At 44.6% G+C, this 20455-nt stretch overlaps 2 protein-coding genes across 7 annotated transcripts in view; one reads left to right on the top strand and one right to left on the bottom strand.

The window, feature by feature from the left end:
• The window catches only part of ZDHHC14 (zDHHC palmitoyltransferase 14), a 148161-nt gene extending 142579 nt beyond the window's left edge, over positions 1-5582 (bottom strand). For all 4 annotated transcript variants that reach the window (XM_006114986.5, XM_006114988.5, XM_006114987.5 and 1 more), the window contains exon 1: positions 3720-5582. In XM_006114986.5, coding sequence (XP_006115048.1) covers positions 3720-3970 — 251 coding nt within the window. In that variant the 5' untranslated portion in view covers positions 3971-5582. The remainder of the gene's footprint in view (positions 1-3719) is intronic.
• Positions 5583-6088: 506 nt separating this feature from the next.
• The window catches only part of TMEM242 (transmembrane protein 242), a 45745-nt gene continuing 31378 nt past the window's right edge, over positions 6089-20455 (top strand). For all 3 annotated transcript variants that reach the window (XM_006115033.4, XM_075924518.1, XM_075924519.2), the window contains exons 1-3: positions 6089-6382; positions 10872-10972; positions 18042-18179. In XM_006115033.4, the coding sequence (XP_006115095.3) occupies positions 6238-6382; positions 10872-10972; positions 18042-18179 (384 nt within the window). In that variant the 5' untranslated portion in view covers positions 6089-6237. The remainder of the gene's footprint in view (positions 6383-10871; positions 10973-18041; positions 18180-20455) is intronic.

Genomic DNA, 20455 nt, shown 5'->3' with positions numbered 1-20455 from the left:
TCTCACTCACTCCCTGCAGGATTGTCCAGCCCCACTTCCTACATCCCCCCCAATCCTGCCCTCCTCTCCCCACGGTCCTGTCCCCCCCCCCCGACCAGTCCTACCCCATTCAATCCCTTCCCCCTGCTGTCCCTGGTCTCACCTCAGGGTCCCTGATGCACCTCCTTCTGGACATTTTTTCTAAGTGGCAGCTGAGCGGTAACAGCAGCCCTGCAGCCTCCACCTAGAGCGAGCCCCGGCAGCAACCCGCCTGCCCATTGGTTGACCGCCAGGCTCCGGGCCAATTGCAGTATTGAAGAGGAGCCTCCATATGCTTCCAGGAATGGCGGGGAAGCTGCTTCTCCCCACACTGCCAAGCTCCATGCAGCCCCAAGGAGAGGCGTTGGTCTCTCATCTCTTCCCTCCCTCAGTACCTTAAAACCTTCTCCTGGAGGAAAGGTTATCCCATGGAAAGTTTGGTTCCAGTAGGTCTTATAGCGTCCAAATTATTAGAGCACAAACATACGAACATTCTCCTTTATATATTAGATTAGTGATTTGGAGCTTACATTATTACTATCTAAATTAACTAAAATGTTACGAGTTTTTCAGGGCACCTCTGACAAATTCCACTTTTTTTAAATCAAAACACTAGAAGTGTTCTGAAATACTAATAAAAAAAGACATTGGCACAGATTTGTAAAGGAAGTTAGACATTGCTTTGCTCAAGGATTCGAAGCCTACATGACAAACTTAAGTTTTATTTACAAATGCAATTTAAGAGGCTAAGAGATAAAGTGGGTGAGATAACACCTTTGATTCTCACCAACTGAAGAGGGTCCAGAGACACAATTTCAACCTACACAGAGCTTTTCTTCATGTCTTCTTAAGAGCCTAAGTCATTTCCAAAAATGAAAAACTTAGGCTCTGCAATGATGAATGAAGCAACACACACACAAAAACTGGACTAAAGCACCTGCCTGCATCCACTAGCTTAATCTTGGTTAATATTCTGTTTTATATATAGCTAGTACGCTAACTTATCTAATCAAACAGGCATGAACACACATTTTTGTGCATGGACTGCCAGGGAAGTAAAAATGTAAACAAGATACTTGTCTTTAAAAAAGGCTAAAGTTATCAAATAATCTGATATCAATTCACTGATTGCTATGATCTCACACAAAACAATCCAGCTCCCTAAATAGAATAAAACATAATTTTGTCCCGAAACTAAAGCAATGTTTAATTACGCAAGTGAAATCACTTAGCTTGCTAACATGAGTGTTTATTCATCAAAGTTTTGTCATAGGGAGTGAAAAGAATACCACTTCAGTATGTTTATTACTACTTTCACCTTACAATCTTAAATTCTAGACAAAAAAAGCGTAAGTCAGAAATAGTTATCCTAGTCACGAGCAATGCTCAAAGAGAGAAGGCACAGATCGAGTCACCAACAGCTACTATACCAATAGACGGGGTTTGTCAACACACACGAGCTGCATCCGTTTAACTAAAAAATTTTTATATCGAACTAAATCAGTGCAATCCATGTGAAGTGTGCAGTGACTTGGAACCAAACCCTGTCAATTTGCACTGCAGACTCAGCTTAATCCATGGATTAAGCCAAAGGTCTGATTACCACAGTATGGCGGTGGGACCCACGAGAGCCCAGGTTTACATTCAGTGTGGATACTTGAGTGGATACTTGAGTATGTGCTTAGAAAAGTCCACAGACCCAGATTCACAATGCAGCATGGACACACTCAGTGAGGCTCTGCAGAGACTAAAGAATCTGTGCATATGGGGCTGCCTGCAGAATCTGGACCAACTCGGTACATCTAGACTGCCCTTCCCTACTCTCCCCACCCCCCACATAAAAAAGCCCCCCATACACTACAATAGCAAGTCTCAGAACTTGGGTCAACTGCCAAACTCACAGGGCTAAAACATCAGCATAGACATTCTTGCTCAGGCTGGAGCCTGGGCTCTGGGACTCTCCACCTTCACTGGATTTCAACCAGGCATGCCTATTCTTAGCCCTCAGTTGATGTCACCACAGTTGATCCAGGCTCCAAGACTCACTGCTGAGGTTTTTTTTTCCTTGCAGTCCAGATGTACCACTCACACCTTCAACAATGTCAGTTACAAATTAATTGTACTGAAGAGAGACATTCTTTGTACCTGCTTAAAACTGTAAGAGAAAACATATGCAATAACTGTCATTCGTGGACAGATTTACCATCATTGACTATGTTAGCTTAACTAGTCACAGAGATTCAACAAGTTTTACAATATCTACAGTAAGATTTACAGTAAATAGCTCCCTCTGGAAAGTAATACCTTTAATGTATTCCAGATTTATTTAAAAATCAACTAAAGCTTTCAGAGAGTTAGATATAAACCCCTTCTGATTATCTGCTGAATGTATCTTCCTAAATGCTACCATTAAATTAGGATTTCTGCATTTAGCTGGTCCAATTCTGAGACTATTAATGCTACTAAAGTTAATCAATATGAACTGTATCCTGGACCATTTTACAAGCTTTAGAAAATGATATATAGCAATAACAGCAAAGTTTACATATAAAAATGGTTCTTATGGAATTAAGAAGGCCAGAAGCCTGTGTCCATTTGTGAAAAAGATTTCTTGTAACCACAGATGAAAATTTCATCTACACTATATTTGAACTAATACTGGTTTGAAACCAATACAAACAAGCAACACAACCTTTTAGTGTGAATGTAGTTATACCAGCACAATGTAGCTTATTCCCAGAAATGTAAGAAAATAAGTTATGCAGATATAACTGTGTTCATTTTAAGGGAATTGTAGTGATTTAATTAGTCCAGTAAATAGAGAGTCATCTCTGACACAATAAAATTGGTATAAAAACTGTGTTTAGATCAGACCCCAGTGTCCAATTATCCACTGTCCTGCATCTTGCACAGTTTATTTCACCACCACAAAACAGGAGAAATTGTAGAACCTTCTGATTTGACAATACTTTGCACTCACTTTGCCCTGCATATAGCATAGTCATTTACATCATTGCAAAGGAGAATTAGACTCTAAAAATTGATGTAAAGACAGTTTACAAAAATCTCAGTAAAACAAAATATTGTGAATCACAGATGGAGCTCCCTCAGACACAGATTTAGAACAAGAAAATGTACACAGGTAAATGCTGATAGAATGATAAATTATATTTGGAGTCTCCACTGAAACATGCACATTCTTCAAGCATGAACACCCTGTATGGACCTTTTATGCACAGACGACCAATAGTCTAACAGTTACTACAGCTAACTGCCTAAGAGTTAAAAAAGTAACTTTAAGTAGACAGGTCAAATGAAGGATACCTTTCTGTGCTCAACTCTGACAAAGTAGATGGCAATTTTGTTTGTCAGTTCTGTTCTTGAGAAATTGATAGACAAGCATCTACATTAGCTCCTGCACATCCTAACGCCTACTGTTAGGCATTCTTATTACTATATATCTAAATGACAGAATAATTACACTTTGAAAGCAACGACAATCCATCATTGATTATCTAACTCCAGTTACCAAGAACATTCTGATACCGCACTTAATTTTCTCTGTTATACATCTGAATTCATTTTACTGTCCTCTATGACACTTCTATGAATTCAGCCTCATTGTATCTAGTTTTCTTGCAGAAGATTTAATATATGTACTAAGAGGGTAGTTAAAGAATGAAGGCTTTAACATTACTTACTCAAATGCAAAGAAGAGTCCACTGGTCACCAAGATGAGAACTAGAGTCAGGTAAAAGACTCCAGTCTGCCGGGCCATCATGATCCTTCCGTTGCAAAAGAATTTGTTTCTTCCAGGGAAAATCTCCCATTTTCTCTTGGGAGCTGCTTTCTTTTTCTTATGGGGAGACTCCATGGGAGATGAGGAGCTATGTGTGCTGATCTGACTGTACTCACAGTCTTTCATGGGCCCACTACCACCTCCAGGAGTCATCAAGGGAGTGTAATGAGGGAAACCCCACAAAACAAAGATTCTTCCGACCAAGATAATCCTCCCCACTAGCCCCAATTTAAAAAATAAAGGGCAAGTTTGTTACCAGAATGGTGGTAAAATGTATTAGCCAAGCCCCGATTAACCCTTGAAAAACTAAAGCTGTCATACTAGAAATGCTTGGGAGGTATTCCTTTGCTCTCCACCAAAATTATACACTAATTTAAAAGAGTCTTTTATGGTTATAAGAGCAATTTATCACAAAACAGGAACAAAAATTACAAAATAGACTGGTTGACCACAAAACTTAAAAAGCGTTAGTCTGTAATGGAGTCTTGTTCTTTCCTCAAAAGAACACGCCCCCCAGATCATACTGGAGATCAAAATTTTGGGTAAAAAGAGGTTCTGCAGTTGAATCTCTCCCATTCACAAGGTTTTATTAATACTCCCCATGCAGCAAGTTTCATCACAAAAGAAAAATGCATATTCCTAAGAGAAAATCCTTCTCTCCCTGTCCAGAAGGCACCACACCAGGCAAGCACACACCAATCTAGCTGCAACTCCAGTTCTTAAGAAACACCCCGTATAGGGATTTCTTCCTCCTGGTTCAATGCAAAGTGGCGACAGTTTTTTCTTATTTGTCTGAGGCGGTGAATAGTTATGGTTGATCTGAGAAGATAAATATTTATTATAGTCTATTTTCTCCGTCTATAAAATTAAAAATTGTTTCAGTAGAGAGAAAGCAGAATCAGTGCCTGTCCTTGACAGCCATGGACACTGTTGGAGCCAATCCTCATTCTTTTCGTACACACACAAGAGGAGAAATTTCTCCTCCTCACCCCGTCTTCTGGGCAGTGTCAGGGTCTGGAAGTGTGTGGGTGGCTGTTATCAAACCCAAGTCCTCTAGACAACAGGTCTCCGTCGCTTCCTCGTGCCCGTTGCTCCGGATCAATCCCGCGTGGCAGCCGGTTTCCTGCTCCCTCCTCGGCCCCGAAAAAAGGATTCACGGCGTGTAGGTGGATGTGTCTCTCCGCCGAGGGCGCTTCCTCCCCATCGTCTCCTCCACACGACGCCCCTCCCTGCTCGCCACCTTCCCCCTCCGCCTAGGAAGTGGCAGCGGCTCCGTCAGACGCTGCGGGGGCCCGGGCTGCTTCTCGCAGGGCAGCGGGACTGGCGGGTCCCACCCCGCATCCTGCCACCTCCGCGCCGAGGGGCGGGCCCGGGTTCACACCCACATCGCCCAGGAGCCAACGGCGCCCGGCAGCTGCCGCGGTGGCTGAGCCCAGGTGAGCGGAGCCCTGCGCACGGCACTGCGCAGCGCGGGGGGCCCCTCCCTCTCCCCCGGCTCTGCCCTTAGCCCGGCTTGGCCCCGGCAGCCAGACCCGGCGGCGGCAGCAGCCCCCTCGTCATCTTCGGCCGGGGCACAACGGCCACGGGTGCCGGGGGGCGCCCCCCCCCCCCAGCCGCTCACGCCGCCTGCAGCGGAGGGAAGGAGCCCGGCCCGGCCCTGCTGCCCCGCCGCTCGCTCGCTTCCCCGCCCGGCAGCCCCCGGCTGGGTCCCTGCGCTCCCGCCGCCTGCTCCGTCCGCAGCCCCCGGCGCGATCCCAGACCCCGGTGCCCAGCAGCGTCTCCAGGCGGCAGCCCCGCCCCTCTCCCGGCTGCCAGCCGCAGGGGCCAATCAGAGGCGACAGCGAAAAGGACCCGCCGCCAATGCGCGGCCGGCTCCGAAGGGAAAGGCTCCGGCCCTCTGGGAGCTGTAGTCCCGCCCCCCATCCCTCCGCGCCGCCCGACACCGGGGAAGGAAGCGGAGGGAACACGGGGAGGAGGGAGGCAAAAAGGACTACAACTCCCAGCATGCCGTGCGGCTGCCCTGTGCCGCTTCTGAGAAGCCAGCCCGGGGGGGCTAATCCTCGTTCTCCATCCGCCCCTCTCTCCATGCGCGCGGCCCGCCTGGTGCAGCAGGACGGGAACTGGTGCCCCGCGCTGCTTGCAGCTCGCCCCTTCCGCCGAGTGTCTGGGCAGCACCCTCTGACCCCCCCCCCCCCCCCCCGCTGCCGCCTCGCACGTGGGGCAGCGCTGTGAGGCCGTTTCGGCACGTGGCCCCGCTGGGGGGGTTGCGAGGGGAGCGTGGCCCGGGTGTGAGCGGGGCGAGGGGCTGCGCGCCGAGCCCAGCGCTGCCGGGTGCACTGGCGGGGGCTGAGCGAGAACGTCCCTGCCCAGCTCCGTTTCCATCCGGGTTGCAGGGCGGGGCCTGGCTCCCAGACCCGAGCATGGGGCAGCCTCCGGCGGCGACTGACGCGGGGGGTCTAGAGGGCGTCGCTGCCTGCGCGGAGAGGACACCGGGGCTGGAGGCGTCCGTTGTGCGGGCGGGGCGTCCCCCTGCTGCAGCCCCGGACAAGCTCTTCTTCATCAAAGGTGCTAATAAGTCCTTGCGGGGGAGAGGGGTCGCTGCTCTTCTAAGTGTCCCCCTAACCGCAGTGAGAGCCTCTTGTCCGCGGGGCAGACAAGCTAAGCCCCAGGACGGGCGGGGGGACTGGCGGGGGTGCCGCTGGCTGTGGCAGGAAGGGCCCAAAAGTGTAATTCCCCCCCGCAGCTGAAGTGAGTGCCCTACTCCTCGCCCTTTGTGCCTGTCTATATAGGAGTGGCTGCAGGAGAGGCTATTGCTGCTCTAGCACGTTCTGTTGCTTAGCCAGACCTTAGTACTGGCAACTTCTGCCCATCACCCCGACTTCTGAAGGGTAATTTCCCCTTCGCTGCTGTCACCGCAGTCCCACATTCTCGTCCTGTAGGAAATTAGGAGATCATCCCTTCGGGTAGCACCTGATTCTGTTGCAGCTTGTTCAGAGGGGGAAAAGAGGGTAGGAGCAGGTTTGGAAATGCCTCGGAAGCTACTACACTTTTCACAAAGATATCTCTCTGTATCTAACGCCTCAGGCCTCACTCTCAGAGGAAACCTGCACAACCGCTTCAAAAGATGAGATTAGGAGCTTAAATTCATACCTTTGGTAGACCTACTAAATATAGGCTGAACAGAAACTGAACATGAGCCAGGATGGGTAGGAATGGTGTCCCTAGTGTAACATGCAGTTGCCTCAGACAAGTTTGCTGAGGTACTATCTTCTATAGATTTCTCTGGAAGGGGGAGATGAGAAGGATCATGTGAGGGTTACCTCTTGTGATCCCTCCCTCTGGGGCATTTGGTATTGGCAACTGTTGTCAGACAGGATACTGGGCTATATTGACCTTTGGTCTGACCCAGTATGGACATTTTGATGTTCAGAACAACAGTCTGTGACCCTCTTAACTAGCCAATGACTGGGGAGTTGTAAAGGGGTCACTTCACCGTAATTGGTCCTTTGAAAAATGTGTTAACTATTTATTTTAAACCATGTGTTCCATCTTATCATTGACAGTGACACTGAGTATATTTCCCAGACCTGAAGAAGAGCTCTGTGTAGCTTGAAAGCTTGTCTCTCATCAACTCAGATTGGTCCAATACAATTTAAGGATGTTAAGTAACAGTTAATTGAGTAGTTGATGGGCACTTCCACTGGGGCTCTTGTACATTTCAAAAGAGGAATGAAGAACTCTGTGTGCAGCCCAAGGCCCACGGAAAGTCCCCTTGACTCTGGGCTGCACGCAGTGTGTCAACTTTGAATTGTGCAAAGCCCCCAATGGGGGCTGTTGTGCATTTCAAAGAAGCAGCGCAGCATGGAGCCAGGGTCAGCGGGGGACTTTGAGTCCCCCGCTGACCATGGCCTCCATGCTGCGCTGCCACTTTGAAATACCATACGGAGCAAGGGACGTGGCTTCACGCCGTGGCAGCCCTGCACAGCTGATCCCCGAAGCGGCGTTTAAAAGGGGCAGTGCCGCACAGTTGAGCCGGGGTTCAGCGATGTAGCGCTGCTGCTTTGAAGTACTCCCTCTTCTCCCCCCCCCCATGCTGCCTCTGATAGAAGCAGCAAGGGGAGGGGGGCGGCGGAATCGACTAGTCCTAGTATTTGCTTATCAGATAGTCAACTAGTCCTTAACATCCCTAATACAATTTATAGAAGATAGTATCTCAGCAAACTTGTCTCTCTGAGGCAACTGCATGTTACACTTCCCCTTCTCACCAAAACTTGTGAAAGCCCCTCAGCTACCAGCATGGGGATAGAACAGGACACAACAGGGTCGAAGCCGGAGAACAGCTGCTGAATGTGGCTTCACATCCTGGCAGATTCCGAGTTAGCAAGTTGAACTGATGAATGCTGCAAGAAGCAGAGTTGTAGTAACAGCTCTTGAGAGATCCATGCTGCTATGGGGAGATGTTGCTTAGCGATCACTGTAAAGCTGAAGGAGCTTGCTGCAAAAATCCTGGAATCTGGTTTTATCTGACTTTCCTATTGATGTGTAGTTGTAGCTGTCAGTCCCAGAATATTAGAGACAAGATGATATCTTCCATTGGTCCAACTTCTGTTGGTGAGACAAGCTTTTGAACCATACAGACCTGACCAGAAGAAGGGTTCTGAGTGTCTTGAAAGAGTATTTCTCTCAGGAGTAGAAATTTGTCCAATGAAAGGTATTGCCTCCCCACCCTTCCTTTAAACGTTCAGTCTCCACATGGATTTATGGGCCATGTGCATGCTTTCTCCTCAGCAGGGGTGTGTTTAGACTACATGGCTCCATCAACGGAGCCATGTAAACTAGTTTACCCGACATAGTCAATGAAGTGAGGATTTAAATAATCCCCGCTTTATTAAAATAAAAATGGCTGCCGTGCTGTGCCAACAATCAGCTGATCCAGCACAGCGCAGCAGTCTAGACGCAGACAGGTTGACAAGAGAAGCCTTTGTTGAACGCTCCTGTAAACCTCAGGCATAAGGGAGTGGTCAATAAAAGCTTCCCTTGTCGACCGATCAGCGTCTAGACTGCTGCGCTGTGCCAGATCAGCTGATTGTGGGCAAAGCGCGGCGGCCATTTTTATTTTAATGAAGTGGGGATTATTTAAATCCTTGTTTTATTGACTATATCGGGTAAACTAGTTTACATGGCTTCGTCGACGGAGACATGTAGTCTAAACACACCCCTGGAGTGTGAAATAGCAAATCAGAGTTTTCATTTGCTGATTGTCAGCCGACGGTCAGGGCAGTGTGTGTGTGTATGTTTCCGAGAAAAGGTTTAACGTCCGTGCCTTTACTGCTAGGACCGGGGTCCCATTGCAGAGGGTGGCCAGCAGGCCAACAGACGCCCCGTTATATAGGAAGAGCTTATTACATCTTAGATTTCAGCTGCTAGAATTTCATAATTCCTTCGCAGCGGGCAGCCTTGGGGAAAGACTGAAAGATGCCCCAGTGGATCCTGTCACCTGGGAGTGACACAGATCCAAACGCCCAAGCTCTTCCTATAACTGTCCCTTTAGACTGGCTGAAGTTCTTTTAAATTGTGCTTGGTTTTGTTACAGCAACTGAAGGAGTCAGGTTAAAGCTTAAAACAGTTACAGGTTTATTGAGGAAGCTTATAAATCATATGGTTGCAATGGCTATTGTTCTATTTCTTAACTATTAGCAAAATATAGGTCTTAAAAATGGTTACAAAGAAGATAAAGATAGAAAAATAGAAATAATGGTACCAAGTAACAGCTTACTCTTTCTATGTGTACACTTAAGACAGAGGACCACATCCAGGTACCATTTTTACCCCCTTCTGTGCCTCTCGACTCCAGCATGTCAGGCCAGGGCCGGTCCCTCAATTCCTAGGAAAGACGAAAATACGAGGTGGGCGTCCCCATAGAACCTCGGGAGGTCAAACACCTAACCCGACCAGCAGGTAGAGGGTAGAATGACACTCAAAGTGAGTGTATGCTGGGCCCATCTTATATACCCATGGGGTCACGTATTTCTCTTTCTTATCTGTAATGCCAATTGATGCTGGTCTGTCTACTGTGAGACCAGTTCTTACAAGGGAGTTGTGAACTTAATTTACACTTGCAAGAGAGATTTGAGATGATTAAATTGGAAGTACGGGACATTGTTTTCTCAGTGGGAAATTCCCCTTCCAGGGACTGTGTGTGTTCGAATCAACATAGGTGCCAGCCACAGCCTCCAGGCCAGCTTATTGACTTAACTGCTCTCTATCCACATATCTGTGTTTCAGCTTCTCAGGATCAGATGAGCCAGCATAGACTATGCTGATATTATTGCTCCTTCTCTGCCCTGTGCTTCAGAGAGGCAAATAAGATGGATGATATGGGGTTAGTCTGTCTGGCCACACTGATATAAACTAAGAATTGATTTTTAAAGTACTGTACTATATTACTAAACATTCCGGCTGTGTCTACACTGGCATGAATTTCCGGAACTGCTTAAAACAGAATACTATTCCGTTTTCAGTTTTTCCGGAAAAGGAGCGTCTACATTGGCAGGCTGCTTTTCCGGAAAAGCCCTTTTTTCCGGAAAAGCGTCTGTGGCCAATGTAGACGCGCTTTTCCGGAAAAGAGCCCCGATCGCCATTTTCGCGATCGGGGCTTTTTTCCGGAAAAGACTACTGGGCTGTCTACACTGGCCCTTTTCCGGAACAGTGTTCCGGAATAAGGACTTATGCCCGAGTGGGAGCAGAATAGTTTTTCCGGAATAGTGGCTGATTTTGTACAGTAGAGCATTGTTGCTTTTCCGGAAATTTAAGGGCCAGTGTAGACAGCTCACAGCTTATTCTGGAAAAGCGGCTGATTTTCCGGAATAAGTGGCCCAGTGTAGACACAGCCTCCTTGTAATTCACTAGATTGAGAAAATGAACAGTTTGACAACTTTCCTTTCCCTTGGACATTTCCTTATGGATTTGCACTTCGGATTTTTTTAAATGCTTAAACGTTATTGTTTTCTAGGAAATAAATTCACTATTTTAATTCCTTTAATTTTGTTGGCAGGTGGACTATTTCTAGGTACTGTTGCTACTGCAGGAATGATAGCTGGTTTTGGTACAACACTTGCTATGGCTAAAAAGAAAAATCCCAACTGGTTCAATAAGGTTTGTCTCTTTTAAAGTAATCTGTCACAAAATGATTGAAACATAAAGCTGTTAAACATTAAATTTGCCCTTTAAGTTCTTGATTCTGTGTTCACGCATCAACTTATATGAGTAGTCCCATTGACACGTTTAAAGTTAAGCACGAATATTTGCAAGATTACAACCTATAAGGTTAAATGAATATCGTATCAATCAATATGCTGTCAAAGATAAACCTAGTGATGATCACTGTAACAAATAAATATGCAGAAAACTGTTTTAGTAAGATTATACAGAGAAAAACATAGACACACAAACTTAGTGTTCATTCTGTCTAACTTTTTCCATGCTGCCCAAGTATTACAACACATGGCACATGTACCAGTCTGTGAATCACTTGTATACACACTTGTAATAAGATAAATGAAAAATACTGCTAGATTAGTCATAAAGCTTCCAACATTTATTCAAGTTGATGACATTCAGTGTGAATCATTAATCTTTATTTAAAATTTTCTTTTTACATTATGTAAATACATAATATTGACCTAGTAGGACGTATGTGGGATAAACATTAAGACCTGGAAACTTTGAAATATTTTGCATTTTTAACTGTAAGGACAAACCTAATGATGAGACTATGCAAATACAGCTAATCTTGGAACAGAATACAACTATTCACAAAGAGGTTTTAATGAATTAGCATTTGTAATAAACACCCCTTGTTTTGCCCCTCTCAATCCAGCTGAGCCAGCACGACCCCCTCACCCACAGTCTAGCTGAGCTGCACACTGGCTCCCGGCCTCCCTCCTCCCCCAGCCTAGCTGAGCTGGGCACCCGGCTCCCACCCCTCTCTCCCTGAAGCCCAGCTGAGTCACACATCCCCTTCTCCCCTGCAGCACACTGGGACTCTGTAATCCTGGAACATATGTGGTCTTGTTGGACCATGGATGTTGCCAGACCAGAGAGTTCCAGTTTATAGAGGTGCAACCTGTATCTATCGCACCTGACAGATACCTCATCTAAATTCTTTTGATCTGCCATATGAAATCATTTTATTCATTGTTCTTTCCATTACATTTATCATACCCTTTATTCTGAACCCTCACTTTTTTTTTGGCGGAGGAAATATCTGAGATCATCCTTCATTTTGCAAAACTCTACTTTATTCTGGTGCACAACACTCTGTGGCTGCTCTATGTGCTTCCACGTCTCCCTCTAATAGATTATCTAGCAAAAAAGTCAAACACCCTCTAACTTCAGGTAGGTGAACATTAAGATGCAGTATGCAAAATTTTTTCTGTGCATAATGTATTCATTAGGGATGTTGAATAGTGGGTAATAGAATAGTCAACTAACTGCATGAATTCTTAGTGGTTAGTCAACTATTCTATAGTCCCCTGGGGTGGGGCCAGCAGCAGTGTGCTACAGACCCACTCCCAGGGAGCCCCCTGTCACCCTGTGCTGCCAGGTCGCAGGAGGGAGCCGGTCCGCAAGAGGAGTCAGTTTAAAAACCAGCTCCCTTTGAGGGCTGGCTGTCTGCCACCTGCACTGCTTCCTCTGATACCCCTTTACATTAAAATAGCAACTCATAGCAATCAGTATTTTTTTAATTAATGAAACTTTTTCTATGCCATTGCATTATGATCTCAGCAGCATTTCTCCTAACAATTCATTCATCACTTCTCTTGATGACAAAGATTTCTGTGAACACCACAATCTATTTGGATACCTAATACCCCAGAGGAGTCAGCTTCTGATTGAATCAGCTTCTGATTGAACTCTCTTGAACTACAGTTTCTTCCATTATCACTTTTTTGTGGTGCAATGAAGCATTTAAATAGCATTCATTTTTGCCAGCCTTTTTCATAAATAACACTCGTTATTAAAGACTCAATAAAGAGGATATTTTTTGCCCATGGATTTTCTTGTTCCAAATCAGAGAAATTATCAGATAATGTTGTTGTTAGAAAAATTTAGCTAGGAAAAATGTCAGACAAAAGTTTTATAGGATTTCTAAAAGTAATGGAATCATTGTTATGAACATTTCTTAGCTACTGTAAAGAGATCATAGGATGTTTATATAAAGGAATTAGTCCTAATATTTGTCTTTGTGTACATATATATGCATTTACACTTGCATGCCACTCAGATTTTAAATTATATGCACCAGTAATTCTAAGGTGAGAACTGAGCCAACAGTGTTTGAGTTGCCCCTAGCTTAATAGCATTTTATTGATGACTTCTCTTGAATTAGACTATGTCTACACTTTCCAGTTTTAGTACAAAACATCAGGGTTTTGCAGAAAAACTACACTAGTGTCTTCACTGGAAATCCACATTTGCACTGAAAATGCTGCATTTCAGTGCAAAAATAGAACCATCCCAACAAGAGGCTTTTTGTGCTGATGTGCCAGTAAAGACTCTGTTGCTTTTACCCATCTAATTGCCCTCCAGAGCTGTCTGACAATGCGGAACAAGAATGGCCGCTCTTTGAAACTCAGCAGTCCTGCTTGCAGTAGGGATGTGAACCAGTAGTTGACTAATTGATTAACTGATAAGGCTAGGCTTATTGGTTAATCTAGTCTACTGCTCGCATTTCTCCCCCTCATCCTTGCTGCCTCTGTATCAGAGGCAACAAGGGGGGCAGGGAGCTGGAGCTGGTGTTAGAACAGCAGAGGCAGCAGTGTGGGGGGGAGGGCAGGAGAGGTTGCCATGAAGCCGCCTCTGTCCATGCTGCTGCCTCCCTGCGCTGCTGGCAGCCAGTCCGCAAGGGGCTCCCCGCTTGTTATCCCGTGCAGCTGCCTCAAACACTGGATTGCACTGGCTGCCAGTCCTGCTCCTGGGGACTATAGAATAGTCTACTAACCACTAAGAATTAATGTGGTTAGTCGACTGTTCTATTACCCGCTGTCTAACATCCCTAGTTTGCAGGTATGGGCTCCTCTCCTTTAGCTCCATTCTGTCACTGCTCCAGAACACAAAATAAATTATTATTGTGCCTCCCACAATGTGAATAGAGGCAGGCAGACAGAATGTGCTGTGCCGAGTCAGGAAGGGAGGCAGAGACTCAGCTCAGGGTTTCCTTTTCCCCCTTCCTTAGGGATGGTTGCTTCTTGGGGCTGTCACACACTCATATCCACCCATGTCACAGTAATGATTTCCTTTGTGTCCCAGGACAAAGCATAGTGGGATAGCTAGATGTGCTCCTCTAATCTGTGATGCAAGTGCTGCATATGTAAACACGTTCTGATGCCTATGGAAAACAGTGTAAACACAAAACTTAGATTAGGCTATGTAAGAGCTAGATTGCTACTGAACATATCCTTTGTGAACATATTCTTCAGCAGAATAATCATGCCTAGAACAAAATACTAGAAATCTAAAAAAGTGAATGAAAGTGGTTAATGTTTATGATTGTCTTTGGAGTTATTTAAATATATAGTTCTTTATCTTATTCCACTGTCCAAATATAGAGTGGTAAGTAATCTACATATGCTTAAATAGATAGAAATGCAATTCAGGAGGGCAAATAGCAGAATCAGTATTAAAATCTTCAGGAAAACTATTTAAAAGTGACCTGCAAATGGAAAAAATTGGGTTTGTGCACTTATTCTTTTGCACTTTTTAAAGATGTATACTACAGGCTTAACCAGTGGGTAGGGGAGGGGTTCATGTTTAGATTTTTTTCTGCTGATTTACATTAGAAATATCAATTGTGTCAAAGCCTGTCTTTTCTGATTTTGCTAGAGGGTGGCATTGGAGAGCCAAAGAACTGATACAGGAGTTTTCCTACCCTAAAGCTAAGGATGTTGTTGATCCCTCACCACTGTTTTGTACATGTTTACTCAAACATGTACAAAACAGTTGTGAGAGAACAGGTACTAATGAAAACCAACAAAACTGTAACATTTCTGAAGGCTGTGACTCTCTCAGCAGTTAAGGGTTTATTTTGCTGGTAACTGTGAAGACATAATCCTAGTTCATTATGTCATCCATCATCATCAGGGGATTTATAAAGTCAACAAACATTTTAATAATAAATAAATAAAACAAACCATCAGGCACTTTCAGAATTTTCTGTATATATTGTACAAGACCATAAACCTAAGGATTTTTCTTCTTAGGTTACTTTTTTGAAAGCAAAAATCCAAGAGCTAAAATTCTTTAAGCAAGTTTGGAAACGAAGCTAATCCTGATACATAGTTTTAACCACATATTTGTCTTTGGTATTCTTTGGAATGCCCGAAAAACTTTTTAAATTTTCTCTCAAATGAATTTTCTCTGTCAAATTTAATATTATTGACGACATAATTTTGCATATGAACCTATGTTTGCATGTTTACATTTCTAATTACTGTGGGTACAGCTATACAGCAGTGTTATTTCGGAATAACTGACGTTATTCCGAAATAACGTAATCCAAGTCTACTCCACAAACAGTTATTAAGACAATGTCAAAATAATGTTAAGCTGGAGGACTTCTTACTCCTGACTCCTGTATCCCTCATTTTACGAGGAGTAAGGGAAGTCGGAGGAAGAGTGCTCTTTCTTGGATTTCCTGCTGTGCAGTCAGCACTAAAAGCCGAAATAAGCTATTTTGACTTGAGCTACATAATTGACGTAGCTCAAGTTGTGTAGCTTATTTCAGCTATAGCCTGCTGTGTAAACGTGCCCTAAGTTACCTTTGTATAGTAGTTTCTTACCTTTTTGTTTTTGATGAGCATTTTTTATTCTCCCAGAATTTTCTGAATCCTCAGAAATGAACCTTGAGGATTCATTTCTTCTATTTTAATCAGTTATTTCAGAATTCTGAATACAAAAGGAAATTACTGTTATACAATGTGTGTGCCGATATTGTTTATTTTATTGTTCAGGTTTGAAATTTAATATTTCCTAGAATAGTTTTCTTTCATCTAAGGGCTATATATAGCAGTATGTTCATTGTCCTCTGTCCTGCAAGCTCTTGCATGCTTATCAGTCCCATTGAGTTCAAAGGAAAAACTCAGGTATATACATGTAAGCACATGAAAGCGTTTCTAGAATTGACCTGAATGGGAGCATTTTCAGGATAAGTAAACTTTGGCACTTGCTGAGGTTTATCATGAACCTTTTCTGTGGTCTGACCAACAATTTCACCTCATGTAATGATACCAATAATGGTATCAGCAGAGTGAATATGTGCACAAAGCTGGCAACGGGGTTTGTTGCAAGGGAAGGTACCAGGGTTGGTATTAGTGTGGTATGTCCTGTGGTTGTTGGTAAGAATCATCTTGAGGTTAGGATACAACCTACACCCCACCATCAACCTCAGCCTGGACCATTCTAGACGAGAGATCCATTTCCTGGACACCACAGTACAAATCAACAATTGAAAATTAGACACCACCCTCTACAGAAAACCCACTGACTCAGACAGTTACCTACATGCTTCCAGCTCCCATCCAACACACACCATACAATCCATCATATATAGCCAAGCCCTTCGATACAACCGCATCTGCTCTAATCCCATTGACAGAGACCAGAAACTTCAGGATCTCTACCAAGCATTTATAAACCTCAACTACCCACCTGGAGAAATAAAAAAGCAAATTGAAAGAGCCAGACGAATACCTAGAAACCATCTACTTCAAGACAGACCCAAGAAAACCAACAATAGAACACCACTTGTCATCACCTACAGCCTCCAACTTAAACCCGTCCAACACATCATCAATAAACTACAGCCTATACTGGAACAGGATACTAAACTCCCAAGAGGCTCTGGGAGACAGACCCATAGTCTCCTATAGACAACCACCTAACCTCAAGATGATTCTTACCAACAACCACAGGACATACCACACTAATACCCACCCTGGTACCTTCCCTTGCAACAAACCCCGTTGCCAGCTTTGTCCACATATTCACTCTGCTGATACCATTATTGGACCTAACCAAGTGAGCTATAAGATCAAGAACACATATTCCTGCGCATCCAGAAATATAATTTATGCTGTCATGTGCCGAAAGTGTCTGTCTGCTTTGTACATTGGACAAACGTCTCAGACACTTCGCCAAAGAATCAATGCCCACAAAACAGATATTAGACAGGATCACAAAGAAAAAACAGTTTCTTGCCATTTCAACCAGAAAGGACACAGTTTCAATGACTTAATTACCTGCATCCTGCTTCAGAAGCCTTTTAAATCTGCACTTGGAAGGCAATCCTCTGAACTGTCATTCATGCTAAAATTCGACACTCTACGCGGGGGGCTCAACAAAGATGCTAGCTATCTTACCCCTTACAAAGATAGCTTCCCCAATTATCACCTCTAATACCATTAGCTCACAGACATTTACCTCCCCCCCTCCCCCCGCATCACCCTTCTGTTCTAAAATTTGATTTGTCCTTTTCATATGTGTTCATTTTTTAAAATTGTATCCTTTGGTATATATGGTTGTGACTATTTTCTTCCACTATTTGATCTGAGGAGGTGGGTCTGGCCCACGAAAGCTCATCATCTAATAAACCATTTTGTTAGTCTTTAAAGAGCTACATAGTCCTGTATTTTGTTTCTGTTTTTCCTGATTCCTACTCACTTACCACATCTTCTGCCCCTGGGACTGGTCAGTCAGTCATCCCTGCATTGCAACTGACATTAGGGTTCTGGATGCAGCAAGTGTGCTACCCACCTAAGTTCCCTCTAAGCTGCATGGCCACACAGCAGCCTATCAAGGGCTGTGCTGGCACCCAGGTCTGCAGTGGAGAGAGGCACCTCTTTTCCAGCCCCAACTTAAGAGCTGCTGTAGCAGGAAGAGGGCTGGGGGGTTTCCTCTCTATCTACGCCACAGCCCTGGGGCAGCCTACACCCCAAACACATCTTCCCTGCCCTCCCCAGAAATTGGTGGGGGTTGGGGGGAGGGAGACAGGAAGGGATTCAATTTACACTCTTGGCTCTGCCCTGTGGTGCTACTGTCAAATGCTGCTGAGTGTTCAGAAGTAGATTTGCTAAAGTGACAAGTGCCTAGAGCTATATTCTTTCTTAGCTTAGATATTTTAAAATCCTTTTTTTATTGAAACTTGATCTTTTTATCTGGATTCTAGGGTATCACTGCCACAGCTGCATTACCAGAGAATGGCTCATCGCTGGCCTTACGAGCCTTGGGATGGGGGTCACTGTATGCCTGGTGTGGAGTTGGGCTGATTAGTTTTGCCATCTGGAAGGCTTTGGGAGTTCACAGTGTGAGTACCATGCATGCTTCATTTCTTCACAAATTGTGATGTAGGTGCAGAATGCCTTTCATGGGTCCTCCACACCACTTGAGCCCGCAGAGTGCCATTTGCAGGGGTGTAGAGTTAGAGAGAATGGCTGGTCTGTGACCTCTGTACACCGGAAAGGAGGGCTTCATACTGGCCACAAATACGTTGTTGTGGGTGATATGGAAGAGGAACTATTCAGATGGTACTTACGTGAATCAGTATTCCAGAGTCTTCATAAGAGCCACTATTTCAGCCAGAAGATTAGAATAGTAGTCCCATTTTCTGCGTGCTGGGAATGTGAATTCCAAGTAATCCTTTGCTTAGCTCCCCCCACAGTCTGAGTTTCGCCTTTATCGCAATCTGTTTATTGTGAGGTGTCCAAATACTAATGCAAAAGTTGGAATCTCAGCGATTTAAGAGCCATCTGTTTTCCTTTCAGATATCAATTTCCCCATTGGTGTGTTCCAGTAGATAGTAAGTGGGAGAATAGATTGAGTTTTCATGTGAAATAGGAGGGGGAATATTTTGATGTCATCAGTCAGGGTCAAGGCATGGTCACTGATTCTGTGGGTACTCTGAGTCTGGAGGACCCATGAGGAAAAATGAGTGGGTGCTGAACACCCACTAGCAGCCAAGATCCTTCTCTATCCTCCCCTCCCCCCATACCTCTCGCCCACGAGTGGCCCTGCGTGCCAGCTCCTCCTCTGCCCTCCCAGCACTTCTGGAGCCCTGCAGACAGCTGATTTGTGGTGTTCAGAAAGCTCTGGGAGAGAGGGAGAGGAGCGTGGACGGGGCGCACTCGGGGAAAAGGTGAGGCAGGGGCAAGGATTTGGGGAAAGTGGGGGTAGGATCTGGAATAGAGAGGAGGCTGAGTTTCCCATGGCCAGAGGGGAAGCTGGAGCCTATGGTAGGAACATGATCCACAGGTCACACCTGGTTCTCCTTGTCCATGAGGTTCCCATAGGAAGCTAACTGCCTGAACTAAACCTGGTGACAATATTTTTTTCTTTTGTAAAAGAAGGGAAAAGCTGTGAGAGCAGAAAGTATTCTACAGTAATATAAACGATTTGGGACAGGGAATGTCTTTTTGTTCTGTGTTTGCATCGTCTTTTGACAATACATGTAATTTTACAGTAGGAATGCTATAGTGTGTCTTCCATTACTGCAAGATAGCATTTTTAATAAAGGAAAAGTGTTTTATTCTGTGTTTTGTAAAGCATAGAGTGTTTCAAAAGAGGAAGTTCACATTGGTCTTGCGAGTTATATCATGCATGTGACTTCCTACATCTAAATAGAGCCCTGCTAACATCAGCGATCCACCCTGCTGGGCCTAAGGGCTTGTCTATACTTACTGGAGGATCAACACTCCAGCAGTCAATCTTCTGGGGTTGAATTTAGTAGGACTAGTAAAGACCTGCTAGATTGAACGCTGAAGGCACGCGCGTTGATCATGGTACTAGTAAGTGAAGTTAATGGGAGAAGTTTCTCCCGTCGACCTCCCACTGTGAGGGCACCCCAGAAAATCAATGTAAGGTACATCCACTCCAGCTACGCAATTGTCATGGCTGGAATTGTGCATCTTACTTCAATTTTCTTCACCAGTGTAGACCTGGTCTTAGATAGCTTGATAACACATAATTAACATTCAGTCTGATCTCTCTCTTCTGTTTTTTTGTTTTCTCCAGCAGTGGTTTATTTGCAAACTACTTAGGACAGGCAGATGGAAAGTGATACCAAGATCTGTACTCTGCAAAGCAAAGTAAATAATGCCATAATATACTTAGCACAGTACGAAAGAAATATGCAGCAGAGGAGAGAACTGCATTTCCTGAGGGTATGGGAAGTCACTGAATGATTAGTCAGGGAATGACTCGTTTAGAATATACATTTCTCAAGACTTCCCACAAGTCTCAACTTCCATATGTCCCCAACATGCAAGTCATGGTAAATGGACAAGCTGTTGTCACTAACACCCCAAGTCAGCAAAATTAATGTGCTGAAATCCCTTACTGGAGGATCAACACTCCAGCAGTCAATCTTCTGGGGTTGAATTTAGTAGGACTAGTAAAGACTAAAGTTAATGGGAATAAAGCACATACCTAAGCATGTGTGTAATGCTTTGCTGAAGGAGTCCATTTATCTGTGTGACACATATTGCTGTGCATTATCTTAGAATATGAGTACCTCTTATGCAAAAAATCAATAGCAAATTTGCTAGTGGAAATCAAGGAGCCTCTGGGTCTCTCACTTCTGTTTAG

This window comes from Pelodiscus sinensis, chromosome 3, assembly GCF_052426305.1.
Source record: "Pelodiscus sinensis isolate ZL-2025 chromosome 3, ASM5242630v1, whole genome shotgun sequence".
In the NCBI taxonomy this organism is placed as follows: domain Eukaryota; kingdom Metazoa; phylum Chordata; order Testudines; family Trionychidae; genus Pelodiscus; species Pelodiscus sinensis.
Note: the sequence above shows the minus strand (reverse complement) of the source record. Positions and strands in the feature narration are given on the sequence as shown.